Genomic DNA, 18,010 nt, shown 5'->3' with positions numbered 1-18,010 from the left:
GCTTGCAATTATCTAGGTCAACACTCACTTTCAAAAGCTACTCCGAAAACATCGTATTTTTATTATTCAAGTTTAAGATAAATATCTTACCATTTCAGGACCACAGTAGCTACCATCAGTGGGGGTTAGGTAGTTAAACATGATGCCGTAGTCCGTGGAATTGACATTCATATTGATACACGAATGCAAGTAACACGAGCCCTGTAACGAAGTAAAACATGTAAAATATGTGTACATGGAGCTTAACACACTAGTATTTGATGCATGCATTCTTTATTACGAAAGTCATTTTGCCAATCAACACTGGAGACAAAATCAAGAGCATAAGAATTGGGCGGTAAATAATACACTATCAATCATCGTTTAGTAATCACTTTATTTTCATTTTGTTTTTATCTTTAAATGGTACACATGCCGCATTGTATATACCAACAATACACTATTTCAACAATTAAATTAGCTTCAATGCGATAATATCTTTCAGCGCATCACCGATATATAGAATATGCATGGTTTGTTAAAAAAACAACAACACAACAACAGTCGGCCATGTTAAGTATGAAAACACATCAGCGTTGTGATATAGAGAGCATTTATATAGCATCCAACTTTGTCTAATATAATAAATTAATGTTGCACTGCTATTTATCCATGCTTTTTTTGTTTTCGATTATCTTCTGATATCCGTTCTTGCATGTCCTTATGTGTATTTCAATTACGGTTGATCAAGTGTTAACAATTTAATAAACTCGGTCAAGGTTGTTAAATTAAAAGCAGATCGTACCAAAGTTGCTAATGGAAATTTCCTGAATCTGTATCCGGGGCCGTGCTTAAATTCGCATATCTCGTTGTCAGTGTATATCATCCCTAAAACACCAGTACGGAAAAGAAATTAAATTTGTTGTAATAAATAAATGCTTGTAATAGTGCTCACTCCTTTGGTTTGTACATTGAAAATTAAATTGCATTTGCTGCAAATTATACAGCTTCAATATGCTAGCATAAAGTAAACATGCATTAATCTAATGCAAATGAAGCACAGATTCTTTTAATAAGACCATTATGCCCAATTTTCTATTAACTAATACGCATATTATCAACCACTCTTTATAAATAATCATTGTTAATATCTCCGCATAATGCGCAAACCCCTTGCATAGCATAGAAAGGGCGATTATTTCTACAGTCTAACCTGGCCATATCTCTGACAGTTCCATTGCGAGGGGGGATGCAACATTTGTTGTAGTAAGACAGCCAGATTGAGCAGTATTCCTGAATAGTAAAATAAATACTTTCACTTTTATGAAATTAATAGAGCATTGTTTAAAACAGAGGCTATACTTTTATGATGCAGTTGTTAAAAAGGATATCATTTACAAAGGGGGTAAGCAATTTTTAATACGAAATAAACGTTTATCACTTTATGGCTATATTATTTTAACACAGATCACGTTGTTCGGTTATGGCAAGTCGTTGTTCCAAACGTGAATACAAGTGTATACTTCGCAAAATGAAATCTAATTGAAAAATATGTAATTTAAACAGACCAGAATTGTCCCTTGTTGTAGGGTGAAATGTCTTACTTGTTTGTTGTGGCCTGTTTGCACTTGTTGAAAAGTCTACATGTTGTTGCATACAACGCGTACCGCACGTTTAGGTACTGACAGTTACAAGCGTGGACTAAGAGTTACAGCATACACCCCGAGTTATGCGTACAACACTTGACAGTAACGGCAAAATAATATTTAATTGACTATGTACAGAGTTTCATAGTTTTGGAAAAGAGACATAATTTTTTTTAATAAAATTATTAGAAATGCAAGATATAAAGTTTTATGAAAATGTGCACTGACCGAGATTCGAACACGGGACAATAAGACAGACCGACATATACATATCTACATAATTTTAACTGGAACTAACAAATGCGTCTAATTGTTGCCGTGACATTTAAGTAATTAAATACAAATAGATTTTAATACTTTACCCGTTAGATGTCAACATGTGAACGAGACCATTTTGGATGCCAAACGCTCATATTAAATAGTAATGAAAGCTTAACAATGGTTTAAAGTAGAGATATTGTGACATGTACGCAACAATAACATTTGCTAAATATAACTTATACTGAACTGACTTGTCTGCGCATATGCAAACGAAATGCTCAATTGCGACGTCAATATCGTGGTCTTGTATTCTCGACACATGCTTAGTATAAATCACCAAAATAGGGTATCATCGTCATCGTTTTGTCTGTTTCGCCTCTTATTGGTATTATCGTAATCTCGCGACCTAATTTATTGACATGGCATGGTATTTTCGCTCATCTGTCTTTGTAAATCAAACGTCGTTAGTGCGAAATCTCGTTGCGATGTTACAAGATTACGATGCAAATCATGTTGCGATATTACGAAGCGAGATTGCGAAATCACCACGCAAGATTTCGAGAATACGGTGCGAGATCGTGATACTAATATAAAGTTACCGCATCATGTTCTTGTATTTCAGTGCTTTGAAAAAGCAAGGTCGAGAATGCGGAGCCAGATGGCAAATACACAGGATTACGATACGATATCGCTATCTTATCATAGCGATCAAGAATTGTGAACTCTCAACCTTGCTTCATGTTCCTGCATCATAATTTTGCTCCCAAATATAACTGCTCTCGTTTTCGCCATTATGATTAAGGTGTCGACAATCCGAAACAACGAGTGACACTAACGGAACACCGTATAAGATACCTATCCATAGTCGAAAAGCTCTTTGCGTGGGCGTTCTAGAAAAAGGTATTTAGGCTTCAATTGTGTTGATATCACAATACACATAATAAAAGTATGAAATTCCGTCACAAACTAGCTGAATAAGTATAATTATATTTAATAACAATGGTATAACTATGATATATGTATAGCCGTAAAATAAATTGAGTAATGTGTTTGTCCTTTATTCAATTAAAAAAAAGAAAAAGCATACGTTTCCATTGAATGTACTTTAATTCGATAAAATAATTAGTATTCTATATAATAGTGGCAACGCACACTACGCGCGCACAATTATTATAACTCGACACGGGCTGGTCTAATGCATATGAATCGGAAGGTGCTTCAATCATTTAAAGGTATTCTTTTTTTTCAATTTAGCCCTGACGTAAAACACATATGTGAATACAGAAACCTACCGCAGAAGTGCCTTCATGCTGTTGACACTGCACGTGCTCCAACCGGAAGTCTTGCTACCCATGATGCCATCGTTGGGGTATGGGCACCCTACGTCACCGTCGTGATACATGTTCATACTGTAGTAGAGAAAGGCATATGTATAAAACAAAACACCGAGCTATCACGGACACTGATAAATACTCCACGAACCGATTCGATACCCATTCAAATTCACATTATGACGAACAACTTTATGAGAATATCTTTTTCATTGTGTTTCAGTTAGGTTAGTTTTAATAAAGAATATTTCCAAACAGCTATGCCATCTATTAAATTAAGGTAGTTTACCCAGATACCAAATACTTTTCATAATCATACCAGTGACCAAGTTCGTGGGCGGAAGTGACGTATTCTGTCACACCAGTGTCCGTAGAAACTGCACATTTATAAACATCGCTGCATATTTTGCCTTGGTACGCCTTTCCTGCCACATCTGTGCCCGTGATGCTACGAGTATAGACAGACCATGATAATACGCGATAGGTATATGTATGTGTGCGTTGATTGATGCACGATTAAATACATATGAAAAAAGCTGTAATTTACATATACAAACGAATAGCACGTTTTTTAATTATAGAAATCACATTTTATCATTCACAATAATAATTGCAAAAGATGAGCATTTGAAGTCGTTCTGTATAAAAAATGTAATTGTCGACTGTTGTTTAAAAAATGTTGTGAAGCAGTCGCCGGTATTATTAAAAGACTCGCGTAACGTACCCGCTTTTTCTTGTTTCATATCACTTTTATCAAGCATGTGAATGTAACCTACATGTTACAAAATGCACACTAATAAAAATAAACCTAAAGAGTTTTCTCTTCAGGGAATTTTCATATTGAAACAACATTATGAATGGATAAGCTATAAAATATTTAATTCGACAACATTGTTTATTACGACAAGTTACCTTATATTTTTGCATCGACAACTTTGTTTTCCCAAGGTTTGTGAACGCTTCAAACGATAATATACACGATAATCATTAGTGACTTATTTCGTCTGCAGGTTCGATTTGAATAAAGGTAGATCTATTGGTAATAAAACGAATTCATGGTAGTGTTTTCAATATAACATGTGTTTTCAATATAACGCATTACCGTCAAATAAAATAATAACATTTTCACATACCCAGTGTACACATGTATATGGTCATACTCCATATATAGGTTGTTAGAATTTGTGCCGCTGCATACACTAATCAGTGTGTCTCCTAGTGTTTTACTTGGGATGTACCAAGCCTAAAAACGACAAGATACAAGTAACCGCTTGATACAGCGCCGTAAACAATGGAACAAACATAGTTATATTAAGCATTCTCTAATGCAAACTGGTAAGGTTTCAAGAGTTAGATATTAAATTAGTAACGACACATATAATGCATATATCTAGTTTAGATACATTTCTGTTTTGCGGTTTACGGTAAAACTGTGTAAAATATAATACTTTTGGGGAAGGAACTATCAATTTCAGTGAAAATATTATATGTTATATTTACAAATGCAGTAGAAAACCTAAATTTGTGTCAATCAAAAAATGCACGTTCCTTTTAAAGACTATGCATGCATGAAACACGTCCAAAACGCTATACATACTTACAATGACGCACACATTAGGACACTTGTTTAAAAAAAATGAAACAAAAATGTTATGACGTCATTACACTTGATGACGTCTCAATAAACAGATGTGCTGTGAAAGTTTATTGTTTGTTTATTTGTTATGCTCGTCGTTTTAGTTGAAGTATATTTTCACGAATGGCTACGCCACTCGTGTGTTTTAGTGAGCAATAGAAATCGATCATAAACCGAAATTCAAACGTATCCCCTTTTTATCATCTATTAACAACTAGATAGAAAATGGAAACAATAATCGTGTCACTAAGTCCTATGCAATCAATTTTACGTATATAACACTCAAAAAGCTCATCAAATATGCATGGCAACGTAGTATTTAGTAACTATATACTAAAGCGCGGCTACATTTCGCTTCGTACCCTCATTCTGACGATTAACATATAATAAATACCGGGTTTTTTCTCCAGAAGACGATTTCTTTGATCTCTAGAACTACCTTATACCCCAGCACATTTGCCTTCCCCCATTCGGCTTGGACCTACATAATAAAAGTAATAAATATCCAATAATCTTTAAAATTTAACTAATCATTATCAACACACCTACTCAAATTGCCGTTATAAAATGACCTACTTAATTTAAGTAATCGTTATCAAATATATTTAACAAAAAATGGTTAAGCATTAGCAAAGGACCTGCACAATACAAGTAATCAACAAACCCACAGATAAGTATGAAGTAATAATTTTAAAGGGCCTACATAATTAAACTTATTATTGTCAATATTGGACATTATGTGTCTCTTACAAAGCCTACTGCTAATTAATCGATGCATTTTTAACCGTAACTGAAAATGGTTTGTGTGGGAATAAAATAACCACTACGTACCAATAGATCTCATTGTTGAATCTTATTGCTACACTGATAAACAATATGTATTTATAAATATCTTAGTTATGCTATTATATTAAAGAAGCAACATGTTGTAGTTTATTAATAACATTCATCAGCAAGTGCTTTGTTAAGTAAAAATGTAAATTAAACACAAAATATATTAACATTTTACTACCGCAGTCAGGTCGTAATTAAAAAAATACTGTCTGTTATAAAAGGAAAAAACGCTAAGTAGTGCAATTCGATTGTTTGCGTCGACAAATATGTAAGAAATTAACCCTGCATTCATTAGTCGATCAGGAAAACTTAAAAACAAGTTTAAAACAAAGTCCCCTAAAAACTGTGGAATTAAATGCCCATCGTTGGCTTTAAGGAAACATGATAACATTCTGTTTTCTTTAGAGCGTTTAACTAGGGACCGATACACATTACATATGTGAAGATCCATAAGTATTTAGTTGTTATACATATCATTCAATGTAACTTATTAACACATACATACTTTAAAGAGGTCATATAAATCGACAAGTGTTCAGTGTCTGTATTATATTAAAATATAAATGATTTTCTGCGTGTTAAAGAGACAGTAAATGGTATACTATGACATAAAACTGTATAATACAACTTGTTTATGACCCTTTAGGAGGACACACTTCTTCTTTCAATGTATGTAGTAATTACAACTAAATAAATATGTGGACTCGTTTACGGCTTCAAACATGACCCATTTCCTTACAGTTCAAATGCGATGAGCATATTCGAATAGCATTTTATAGTGTTATTGCCTACATGTTTAAGACAATTGCAAACATATTGCATATAAAAACCAAGCAGGATTTCTTACCTGGTGTTTCATCGAGTTTAATCAAGCTTATTTTAATACTAATGCCAAATAATCTAAAGTTGCGGCACGTATATGCATAAAGTTTGTATACGAGTAACTTACATGATATATTGGAAATAAGTGCAATGAAAAAATAGTTATACTTACTCCTGACCATTTCAATTGCATAAGGTTCGTTAGTTGTGCATTTGAGCTGTACCCTGCCTTGGCCATTCTGGCAATATATAACTCATCCAGAATAAGAACAGTCTCGATTGTTAGGTTTTGTGTTGTCTCCCGTCGCGCTCGAATATGGGAACGGTCTTAATTAAAACAAAATAAAAACACGATATGATCATTTGTTCGTGTTCATATGATAGAGAAGATACATGATGTATCCTCACATAAATACAAATGATTCGTTTTGTATCACTGTCGTGTTTTTAGATTTTAAGCTTTCTCAGTAAAATATTCGTACGAATTCATACATGCACCCGTTTAGTTTTGGGAAGGGGGGATTGCTGTGCATATAATTTGCGTACAATTGGCACACAATTGAATAAATTTGTTATCAGTTTATGTTCATAGTTGATGTTATGTTAAAAAAGTAGTGGATACAAACAAAAATTTCTCCCCAGATGATGTTTCCTGTGTTGCATTCTTTGCGATGTTGTTAAGAATTCTATTTTCTCTTCACAGTAATGTTTATAATTCCGCATAAAATGAAAACATATACCATCATTCTTTGTAAACTACTATTGATATTCTAAAGGACCAACACCTAAATACGTTAATGGTCGCCCATTAGAAGGTACAATGTCGACGCAACAAAAACAACGAATTAAATGCGTTATAAAAGTAGCTATACCCTGCAGCCCGTCGACCTCTCTTGCCGTAAACTGCCTTTCTGTCTTAGATACTAAGATTTCCATATGCGCTGCATGTTTGTCAAGTGCCGGCAGAACTGGACAATTGTGTATTGTGTAAGACCAGTTGCCGTATTCAAACCATCCGATCTGAAAGCAGCACACTTATTTTGATATTTGCAGCATAAGCATTCTATACCCTACATGCTACATCATACCCTACATCAAACAGGAGCAAAACATACATGTAACGACACGAAATGTTTCAAAAAAATATTTGCCATCATTATTAAAATCATTTTGATTTAGTTAGACATTATGGATACTTTTCGTGAACATTGTTCTACTTATACAAATCTGACTTTAATAGTATGATACTGGGCATATGTCTAGATGACAATTTTGGGCAGTGAACTTTTCTTAAACGGACAATGTCCCTTTTACTGTGCAGGCTAAACACACGAACAAAGAAGCTGTAAATAAATGTTTGTTGTTGTTAAGAAAATAAGTATGACCTGTTTAAAATATTATATGGACACTCAAAATATATGTTTGCAAATCAAATATTATATTATACAGATGTATTCGATTTCATTATTACGAACGTAAAATTTGACTTAACTGCTCTAGAATTGTGTACGCGGATCATCCCAATGGTAAAATTTCATTTTCGCCGCATGATGTTTAATGTTTCACTTAAGACATACACCACCCCACCGCAACTTTGCACAATTGCAACTTTTATGAGGGTCGAATAAATGTCACGATTAGAATCAAATTTACTGTTGCAATACAAAAGGTGATTATATTCAAGTAGTAAGAGTTGTTTGTAAAAGGATGTGCCATGTCATTCGGTATGCCTTACACAACTAATATTTGATCATGCCTTATGCACGCTATATAAAAAGAAGCTACATAATGCTTGAAATGTAATCAAGTGTTTAGTGTTTAAACTTTGTATCGCGGTCAAGCATGATTGTACCTTCCCTGTTAATTTTTTATTATTTCACCTGGGCATTTCCAGGAAATTAAATATTACACGAATTACTTTTAACACTCAAAACCTACGAAAATTTCGTACATTATTTCGAAAAAAAAGTTAACACATTAAACAGTCAATGCTCCTTTTAGCAATGGCCACAATTTCAACGCTAGATGTGGTCAATCAGAGATTTAACAAGAGTTAACAAATACTAAAGGCTCTTTTTGCAAGATTATATTATATTTAATATATGTTCATGTACCAAGTTTGTGTTCATGTATCGTATGAATAGATATTGCGGGAAATTAAAAAGCAATAATTATATTGTGACACAAAAAATAACGAGATTTTTGACTCGATAAATCTATGTTACCATGCCACATCTAGCGATAACTTTTTGGCTTTTGCTTTAAGGAACACTGATTTTGTATGGGTTAATTTTATATTACGAAATATTGTGCGAAATTATGTTACTTTAACGTATAGCTATTTCGTTCCACCAGTAGCAAATCTTACCAATTTATCGCATAAAGAAATATGAATCCTGTCATAGACATTATTCTCCAGGTGCCCGACGATTACGCAATCTGTCACGTGACTGATAGGTGTGGCTGGGATGATCGTGTCCTGCATCCACGCGGTCACACGGGTGCTGGCTTTTATTGGATAATGTAGGTCGCTCATGAGATACGTCAAAGATTCTTCTCCAATTTGAACATTAACCTCCGACAGTGATGAGCTGAAAATAGTAAGCGTTATATAACATGCATGCAGAAATAACCCTTAGACATTAACTAGATCACCACTGAAATAAGCTTGCACGTGTGACATGTGTCTATAAAAATAATGTATGTACAAATAAACAATATTCGGAAAACAGGTGTGATCGTTCGTTTAATACCGTTATGTCTTTATATCACTCATGGCAGAATCGACTTTCAACTTAACTAAATAAATAGAATCTTTGCGAAATAAAAGGGACAGTTTGTTTTCTTGTATGCATTATACCACCGACTGAAGGGTTATTTCAGTCATATCAAAATCATATGAAATCATGAAAGCAACGTTTAAATAAATAGTTATAAAATGGACGTAATGAGAAAAAAACATAAAAAATAATTAGACTATGTTTCCAACAATACAAACATGTATCGTATATACACAGTATTTGAATTGTTTTCACAACTAATCAATACTTACCGGGTAAGTCGTGCTTTTTTAAATAAATGATGAAAATAAAACTTTAAAGGAATTAATAATTGTATATACCATTGTTGGGTGATTCACCCCTTCATTAATTTTAAGTAAAATATATATTTCATGACAATAAAACTGAAATGTAACTTAATAGAAATATTAGAATGAAGTGAATACACTAAATAGCAAATAGCAATCAGGCTAGGAATAAAGTCACTTATATAAATACAGGCGGATACTTTATTCTTCGTTAAGCAAAATCAAAAAACACTTTGTCACATTCAAATTAAGAGGCAATTATTACAGAGTATATAGGTACATAATCCGCATATGTCAGTTCCACTAAATTGGTGCGATCATTCAAACGTTAAGATAATAAAATTAAAGCAGTATTTAAAGTATTTAAAAAATGAAAAAAGGCCATGGGGCTTGGTGTTTTTTTTTGTTATTGTGTACATTAACAATATTTTTTTACGTGTTCTATTATTCTTTAATCGTTAACATGATATCAAACATACTCATAGGTTTATAGCAATCAGTCCTAAATTCATAAATATTCAAGACCAAAATATTTTCTGTAAATACAAGTACATAAGTATGTATATGTTATTAAATCAATTCAGATTTACCTGTCAACTCATATTGTATGTTTTTGTATAAATCAGAATTCAGAATCAGCAAGGAACTTCAAACGTTACTTTTGAAATGATACTTTATTTATTCAAATGATGTATTGCTTGAGTAATATGTACGAGCATTTTATTCAGTGATACTGTATGCCCATTAACGATTGAACGTAGATATTCTGATATTTGTTTACATATCGCAAACGTCATAACAATATATAGTAATTGTTAAAGTGCTTACCAAGGCATTCCACAACAGGAAAGAACAAAGACCAATGCAATATCTCAATCAAGCATGACCATAACATATTATTTAACTTTAATAAACCTCTATTGGTAGGTACCTGTTTTCTGTGTTGATTTTGTCATACAGCATAATGATCTTGACGCATTCGTGATTCGGCAATTTAGCTGTAATTCCAAATAATAGGACATGCTTATTCATCTAAGATTTAATAAAACGGAGATATTTAACGCGTCATGTCGATCAGACGTTCACGATACACACTTTTAAATTTGATCTAGATTGGTGGAATTATTCCGTGTTCATTATTTGTTTTCAATCTGGGGTAAGAACCTGTCCATTATTTCATTCTATATATGATTATCATATTAAGTCTAAATAAGATATCAAACAATAACAATTGTTCGTGAGAAGATCTAGTAAGAACGTTATGCATTAACGTACCTTTCTCTCCATATGAACAGGTATGAGAGGAATCACGATAAAATCCCGAGGGTAAAGCCTGAAACAATATATAAGCATTCATAAGTCTAATGCAAATATCTCGAAAAGCATTTGGAAATACCTCATTAAACGCAAAATTGAATTTAAGCTGAATGTGTCGTCCCTGATAAAACATAACAGACAGCAATATAGCGTGACACTTGACACACGTGCTTTTAATATGACGACCATTTATAACTTTCAATGTATCCTCATTTGAAGTCTTAACAAGCATCACCAAAACTCTTTACGACTGCTATATGATGACAGTAGTTCGCTATTCAAAAACGCTCTACGGCCCAACGAGGTCTTATGTTTTCCACGTCGAGTCGCCTATAGCAAAAATGAAGGCTCTATACGAAATGGACCATAGTTAAACACGCTGTGTCGTCTATGTCAACAGAATTTGATACAAAATGGTCAAGTACCCATTGTATTGCCATAGACGACGAAACATGTGCGCAGCTCACGAGTATTCTCAAATATGACCATCGCCTTCAGAAGACGTGTTAGAAGATTGACGAGAGTTTAGGTTTAGTGTTGATCATAAATAGCTCGTTCATGTGTTAGTTGATTAACGACCGTCAATCCAAAAAGAGTTGTCTGCTTACACCAACTGTTATAAATTCACACGGGATGATGACGATGAGCAAATATATATTTTAATATTTCAACTCATCATGCAATCAAACAAAACTATGACGAAAATAATATTTACATGGTGATTTTTTATCCTAATAAAACCTTTGGTGAAAAGAGCAAGATCCTTAGAGTTTTGGCTTTTTATGGCAATTAGTAAATCGTTTGAGAAAATACGAGTTTAGGGAGGTAAGTAGACTTAAACTTAAACTATTGGCTGGTATAAATGCTGCAACATGTATAACGTAGAGGCTCACTTTTTGTAAGCTTAAAAGTGCAGCCATTTTTGTTTTTGGTGCTTTTGTAAAACAATTATGTCAATTTAACCAAAATATTTTTTCGTCTGCTTGAATGTGTAAAATTTAGATGCTGATTGTATTTGAATATATGCATAAAGCGATATTGTGTCTTGTTATTCTGCGTTTATCTGGATTTTTTAGGACTATTTCGAGTGGCGTAGGCGTGAGAGATCACTAATTATTTAAATATTACTACACAATGAAAGATTCAATTAAAATACAACGTTTTCCTTGTAACGATTTACCACATTGTTTTTATTATATCAGCAAATCAATATATTTACAAGTGTAGAATTAATACAAGATTACGCTAGTGATTAAAAGTTTCCCACCATGAATTCATTTTTCAATCTTCTCATACATTTAAGCACGAAAAGACACTTGCCTAATACACTATACATATCATGTTAAGTTTTATTTTGATTGAAGTGGTATACAGTATCCGTCAAGAGAAACAAACACGCTTCGGGTATATTTAGGTTTTATTTGATATGCATTTAATCATATGCACCTTTTGCTGCACATTGGATATTGTTACATTTAAGCATCAAATTTGTGAAAGTGATATTTGACATACACACAAAAGGTCGATACTATTGTCACACAATGCTCACAAAAGTTCTATTGCGGTTACGAACTCATATTGTTAACAGATTGTATCTTTATGTATGTTATTTTTGTTGATATGTTTACTTACATACGCATATCATTCAAATGATGCTTTAATTTTGTTTTATAAACTATTCAAATTTTTGTATATTCGAAAAAAATACACTCATTGCAAAAACGGTGTTTCATGGAAAAATGAATATGCATGAAACTTAAGTACCGTATAAGTCCTTAAGTAGCAAACTTTCAACTGTTTAGCAAACGATTGCGTTCACACACGAGCAATTCAACGCTAAAATTTTTGGCGATCTGTTGACAAAGAAATATTTACATAAACGCTGTGTATATAAATGTTACCACTAGCAATTAAACAAGAAATAGGGTTGCATGTAAAACATGAAGGTAGGGTACAAACATTTTCTCATCTGCGTTCGATAACAACTAGTGATATGAACACAATCTTCTTTTGAATGTCAATCATTAAAAAGATCAAAGCGACTCATATGTTTTACAACTAAACCAACGATCCGTTTAAATAGAGTAGACATAACCGTCATGAAAAAATATGACAAGTGAATTTAAACCAATGCTCACAACGGAATCATAAATAAGTACAGACTTATCATTCTCATATTATATTGCAGAACATCAGAAACAAATTCACTTATGTTTAATTTTCAAAAAGTGGTTATTTTAGTCCAGTATTAAGTTCATCGTATTCTTTATCAAACGCAATTTATTAATCCCTACCGGATTTTCTGAGATACAACACTTAGATTATTAGTTATTAATATAATTCGTAATGTATGCATTCAATTTGGAAAACATTTCAAGAAATTTCCCTTTAGAGCGTTGTCTAATGACTCATGTTGGATCAAAGTGGTTCAGAAAAAGCGAGCGATATCAATTTTTAAATATTGCTTAAGACGTGTACGTTATGAGTCGCTTAACGTTTGGTTGGCGATGATGTAATTATATATATATATTATCATACAGAATGCTTATGTTCTATAATTATTCAGTGTCACGGTCAACGCATTGATGTTAATTTACACTTTGGAACAAGATGAGGTAAGGTCGCCGTATAAGCATGTTAAAAAAGACATGGTTTATTATCGGCAAAAATTGTATGCATACTTGTTTTCTGTGTCTGTTATGCATTCTGTATGATATAAATGTTTTCCTTGTTTACCTGTGATACCTTAATATACAAATACTATGACAACGCTTAATGATAAACGCTTGTCACCATATGAACGTCCCTTATTTCAGGTTAGTCACCCTTTACCAGACAGGGTAATACAGCACAAGGGACATGCTTGAAATCAAAGTACTGACAGTACTGGTGTGACGATGCTTTTGAAGAGGATGGATATAAATGAATCAATTTAAGTTTATCTAAATCACCACCATTGTGTAATTTGTATTCCGTGTCATTTATCCGCATCTTTAATTTAAGAATTGGCATAGCTGCAGTGTACATGGACTTTTAGAGAATCCACAGTTCATGGTAAAGCTTTATTTAGAACAAGATGTTTTTTGGCATAATTTTTTCGTGCCCGAAATTTTCGTACCCTAAGTTTTTTTCGTATTAAAAATTTTGGGTATAGAAATTTCGGTGTACGGTGAAGTATACTTCAAAGTAAATGGGGTACGGGGAAGTAGTACCCGTATGGAACTTGACCCATTCAGCCTAAATACCGGTACATAGATTGTTAGAGATAAACAATTTGGGTACGAACACAAATTTGGGATCGAAAAAAAATATTGGGTACGAAAAAACATTTGGGTACGAAAAAAAGGTTACGAAAAAAATGGGTACGAAAATTTTGGGTTACGAAAACAAAATTGGGTGTCTAGTTCCTGTCCCGAACCTCTCGATCAAGTTGAAAGAGTACGGGAACCAAGCTGCCTTTACCTTTATCAATGATGATCAGCGAGGTATGCCGATTGAGAAAATTTAGCTAACTCAATCGGCGTCGGTCTTTTACATAGGTCGCAATTGTGAAGAATGTTTTCACGGTATGATAACGTGTCGAGCTGCTTCGTTGAAGCAGCATCGTAAATAAAACTTAGTGACCGCCTTGGGCTATAAATAATAAGTTTTTGTCACATGTTTCAAGAGAATATAAGACAGCTGACTTTTCGAAAATTCGAATGATTAATTTCATTAATATCCTTCACAAACTCTCGCCAGCTAGGAGTTCGCTCTATTTTCTTAGCACATTATGTTTGCTTTGTGCATGCGCTGTTAAACGCGATTAATATTGGACATTACTATCAAAAATTACAACCAATTACCAATTATTAAATGCTTCGCTCCGGCACGTTTGGCGACGTGGTTCAAAAGATTTATCTGAATTAATTCTACCGCAAATAAATTTGAAGCATTTTTGTGCGTGCAACTTCGTTGATTGCTACCCCAGGTCGATATCAAGCACGTAAATACAAACTTTACTACACCTCCATGTCATTTTATAATACTGTTAGAATGATTCACGACTGTCAACGAATGATTGTCGGTCTAACCAATATTAAACAACTTAATGCAGTTATGGATAAAATGTAAACAACTGAAATTCGCTAATCTTTCTAGAGACTCATATTAACAAAATAAACGTTGTAAAAGTACTCATTATGAATGACAAAAATGTTTAAACACTGAGCACATCATAAATATATAATTCGTATTTCAAATGCACAAATATGTGTCAGACATAATGTTAAAATCAAAATAAATTTAGCATCATCGATATTTATCGGTCCATGAACAATCAGTTTTTTTTAAAACATTACGTCTCATGGTGTTATTTCTAAGCTCGAAAACTCAGAATTATTGTTTATTGACTAACCAACAAAGATGAATAGAGCGACATGTCTTATCATTGCACACAAAAATCTGCATACATGTACCATGATTATTTTATTTCAGTCGGAAATGAATCATGCTTTCATCAACTTATACAGCTGGGTGGATCGTATAAGTCTTTACAAATATTAAATTATACGTGTAGGCGTACACTTGTGTCATTTTCTTATTCATGAAAGGTGTATGCCGATATCATTTTCAAACGCTGATCTGTGGTTTCCGTCTTATGTTCTATAAGTTTTGAAAGCGATGTTTTACTTCATTGCATGTGTTTGCTTAAAAGAGTTAGCGTTTACCTCAAGTATATGCATACACTTAAAAGGACAATTGTTTTTAAATGTGCTTAAACAGACTGTCTAAAATAACAATGCGGTGGCGCATGTATTGCACAGAACTATAATATATAATATGATTAACAAAATACACGGATCGTTTGCTGTGTATTTAGTGTTTTGTTTCGCCTTTCCAAGAAAGTCGGATGTCATTTAAATTTCTAGATTGAAGCTAATGTGTTCAATTGAACAGAGACTTTGCTTATAATACATGTTACTGGTATATGTGAGTTTGAGTTATCATACACCATTTAAAGAAATAAACGTGCAAGGGTAGATAACGAGCAATAGACTACGATTCAAGAATTATGCTTTTCTAAATAAATACCACAAAAGCATTCAATTGCTAAGATGTTTTCAATGACGTCTTTATTAGCAATACAAACAACAGTATGAGGTGTATTTACTTATTTGAAGATGCCGTCAGACAAATATTGGATAATACACACTTCAATGAAATAAGAACCACTAATCACACATACTTAAATATATCAATTAACTTCCGTCTCTTTTAAAATTTTAACAAATATCAAGTGTATTGATGTAGCCTTTATCATATGGCAAGATAACAAAATTGAGTTTACCAAAGTAATTATCAAAGTCACGGCCATAAAAGCAAAAGTTGCATCTTTATACACCACTTTTAAGAAGAGCATGTCAAAGTGCTTATTTAATTAAAGATGTACCAATCACAGCGATATTCAAGTAGCAGTTTTGATTACAAGGATTCATTACTTTAAATAAAAGCAGATAGAACATTAATGAATGTGTAACGACAAAAAACATACGAAACCGCACACGTTTTCAATATGCGAACATAGACGAAAAATAACCATACCAACAATTAGAATAAAAACTATTTTAAAAAAAGTTTTACTTCAATTGCGATTCAACATTTATACATATCCGCAAATGTTTCACAAAACTGACTTTAAACAAGAAAATCCAGTTTGAAACTTGACTAGTTCACAGACACGCTGAGACCACAACGTTATTTTTATAACACAATAAAAAGTACTTGTGTGAATATTTAGTAATTAAATAGTCCGCCATAGACCTAAAATGAGTTTAACCTGTGTTTTACTCACTTAAGTAACCTGTCTCCTAATTATATGTTATACAAATTTGAAATACTTAAAACTAGGTAAATCTATATTAATGTATGTATTAATGCACTGATTGATATAATTATGTATCTTTTTATTTAGTGTATTTATTTATTTACATAATTAAATATTGTTTTATTTATGAAACTAAGATAATAATTAGACAGCAAGTTCATTAAAAACAAATCGTATTTATTTATATATTTTGAAGGCATGCATAAGAAGGTGCAAATTGTTTTTTTTTAAACAAACATCAATATGTGTAAATACTTTAAAACATAATATATGTATCTCAAACGTAATTTTATGACCCTCAAATGTACTCTGGTTGCAATGTTTATTGCTTAACAATGCATATCATTAGCAAAGAGCGTTAATGCATCTCTATTAAGAAGACGTTCCGTATTCAAATGCTTCTTCCGGTACACGAGAACGTGTAAGTAAAATGTATGTGTGTATTTCCGCTATTAAAATCGCAATGAACTACTGTAATGTCTGCTTCTGGTGCATGTATGGAGCCTTTACTATAATCGAATACTGTTTTTTTATTAACTAAATTAAAAGCATAAATCACAAGTATCCCTGAACGAAAATCGTATATTATTAACGATGTATTATAAAAATATTAAATTACATACTGTCTACATTGGCGATGAAATAAAAGTCAACTTACGTTTCCAAAGCTTGACTCCCAAATACAAAATAAATTCAAAATCAGCCACCTCAGTGCAGTCCCCATGCTGTCAGCAACTAAAATGGTAATAGTAACCAATTTGTCGTGAGAAATGTGAGCTGTCAATGTAAAAATATTGAAGCATACCCAGCCATTTATAAACACTTTATCCACGTGTCTTACAATTTAATTATCCACCAACAAACTGTCTTCGTTTTACAAGGGTTAGTTTCCTTATTACATGCACATCGGCAAATCTACATTATTTGTCAGTTGACTTGTTTACAAACATGTACAGTTAAAGTTGCGTTAACAAAATTCCCCTTTTGCACGAATAAGGAAATGTTTGTTTTACAATGTGCAATTAATTAATTGTTGTTGAATAAATTTCTGTAAATATTTAAACACTTGTGGAACTATTTGGCGACACTCACTTTAACACTGTACCATGCACGAGATAATTTTCCGACAGGTGAAATAAAACTTTAGTTGTATATGATATTGTTTGTTTAAACCTATTCATTTGAGCTTGAATGTATTTAAAGTACTTATTATTTTAAACGCTATCGAGG

General features: G+C 32.7%; 1 protein-coding gene across 1 annotated transcript in view; it reads right to left on the bottom strand.

Moving 5' to 3' along the window:
- The window catches only part of LOC127834798 (A disintegrin and metalloproteinase with thrombospondin motifs 1-like), a 44,795-nt gene extending 27,123 nt beyond the window's left edge, over nt 1–17,672 (bottom strand). Inside the window, exons 1-13 of the mRNA XM_052360846.1 lie at nt 17,439–17,672; nt 10,873–10,930; nt 10,529–10,595; nt 8,878–9,100; nt 7,382–7,529; nt 6,682–6,836; nt 5,248–5,334; nt 4,351–4,460; nt 3,537–3,665; nt 3,179–3,295; nt 1,193–1,272; nt 785–867; nt 91–201 (exon numbers count right to left, since the gene is read on the bottom strand). Coding sequence (XP_052216806.1) covers nt 91–201; nt 785–867; nt 1,193–1,272; nt 3,179–3,295; nt 3,537–3,665; nt 4,351–4,460; nt 5,248–5,334; nt 6,682–6,836; nt 7,382–7,529; nt 8,878–9,100; nt 10,529–10,595; nt 10,873–10,930; nt 17,439–17,504 — 1,434 coding nt within the window. The 5' untranslated portion in view covers nt 17,505–17,672. The remainder of the gene's footprint in view (nt 1–90; nt 202–784; nt 868–1,192; nt 1,273–3,178; nt 3,296–3,536; nt 3,666–4,350; nt 4,461–5,247; nt 5,335–6,681; nt 6,837–7,381; nt 7,530–8,877; nt 9,101–10,528; nt 10,596–10,872; nt 10,931–17,438) is intronic.
- Nucleotides 17,673–18,010: the final 338 nt, after the last annotated feature.

The sequence above is a fragment of the Dreissena polymorpha genome, chromosome 6 (assembly GCF_020536995.1).
Source record: "Dreissena polymorpha isolate Duluth1 chromosome 6, UMN_Dpol_1.0, whole genome shotgun sequence".
Classification (NCBI taxonomy): domain Eukaryota; kingdom Metazoa; phylum Mollusca; class Bivalvia; order Myida; family Dreissenidae; genus Dreissena; species Dreissena polymorpha.
This window is presented reverse-complemented; position numbering and strand designations above follow the sequence as displayed.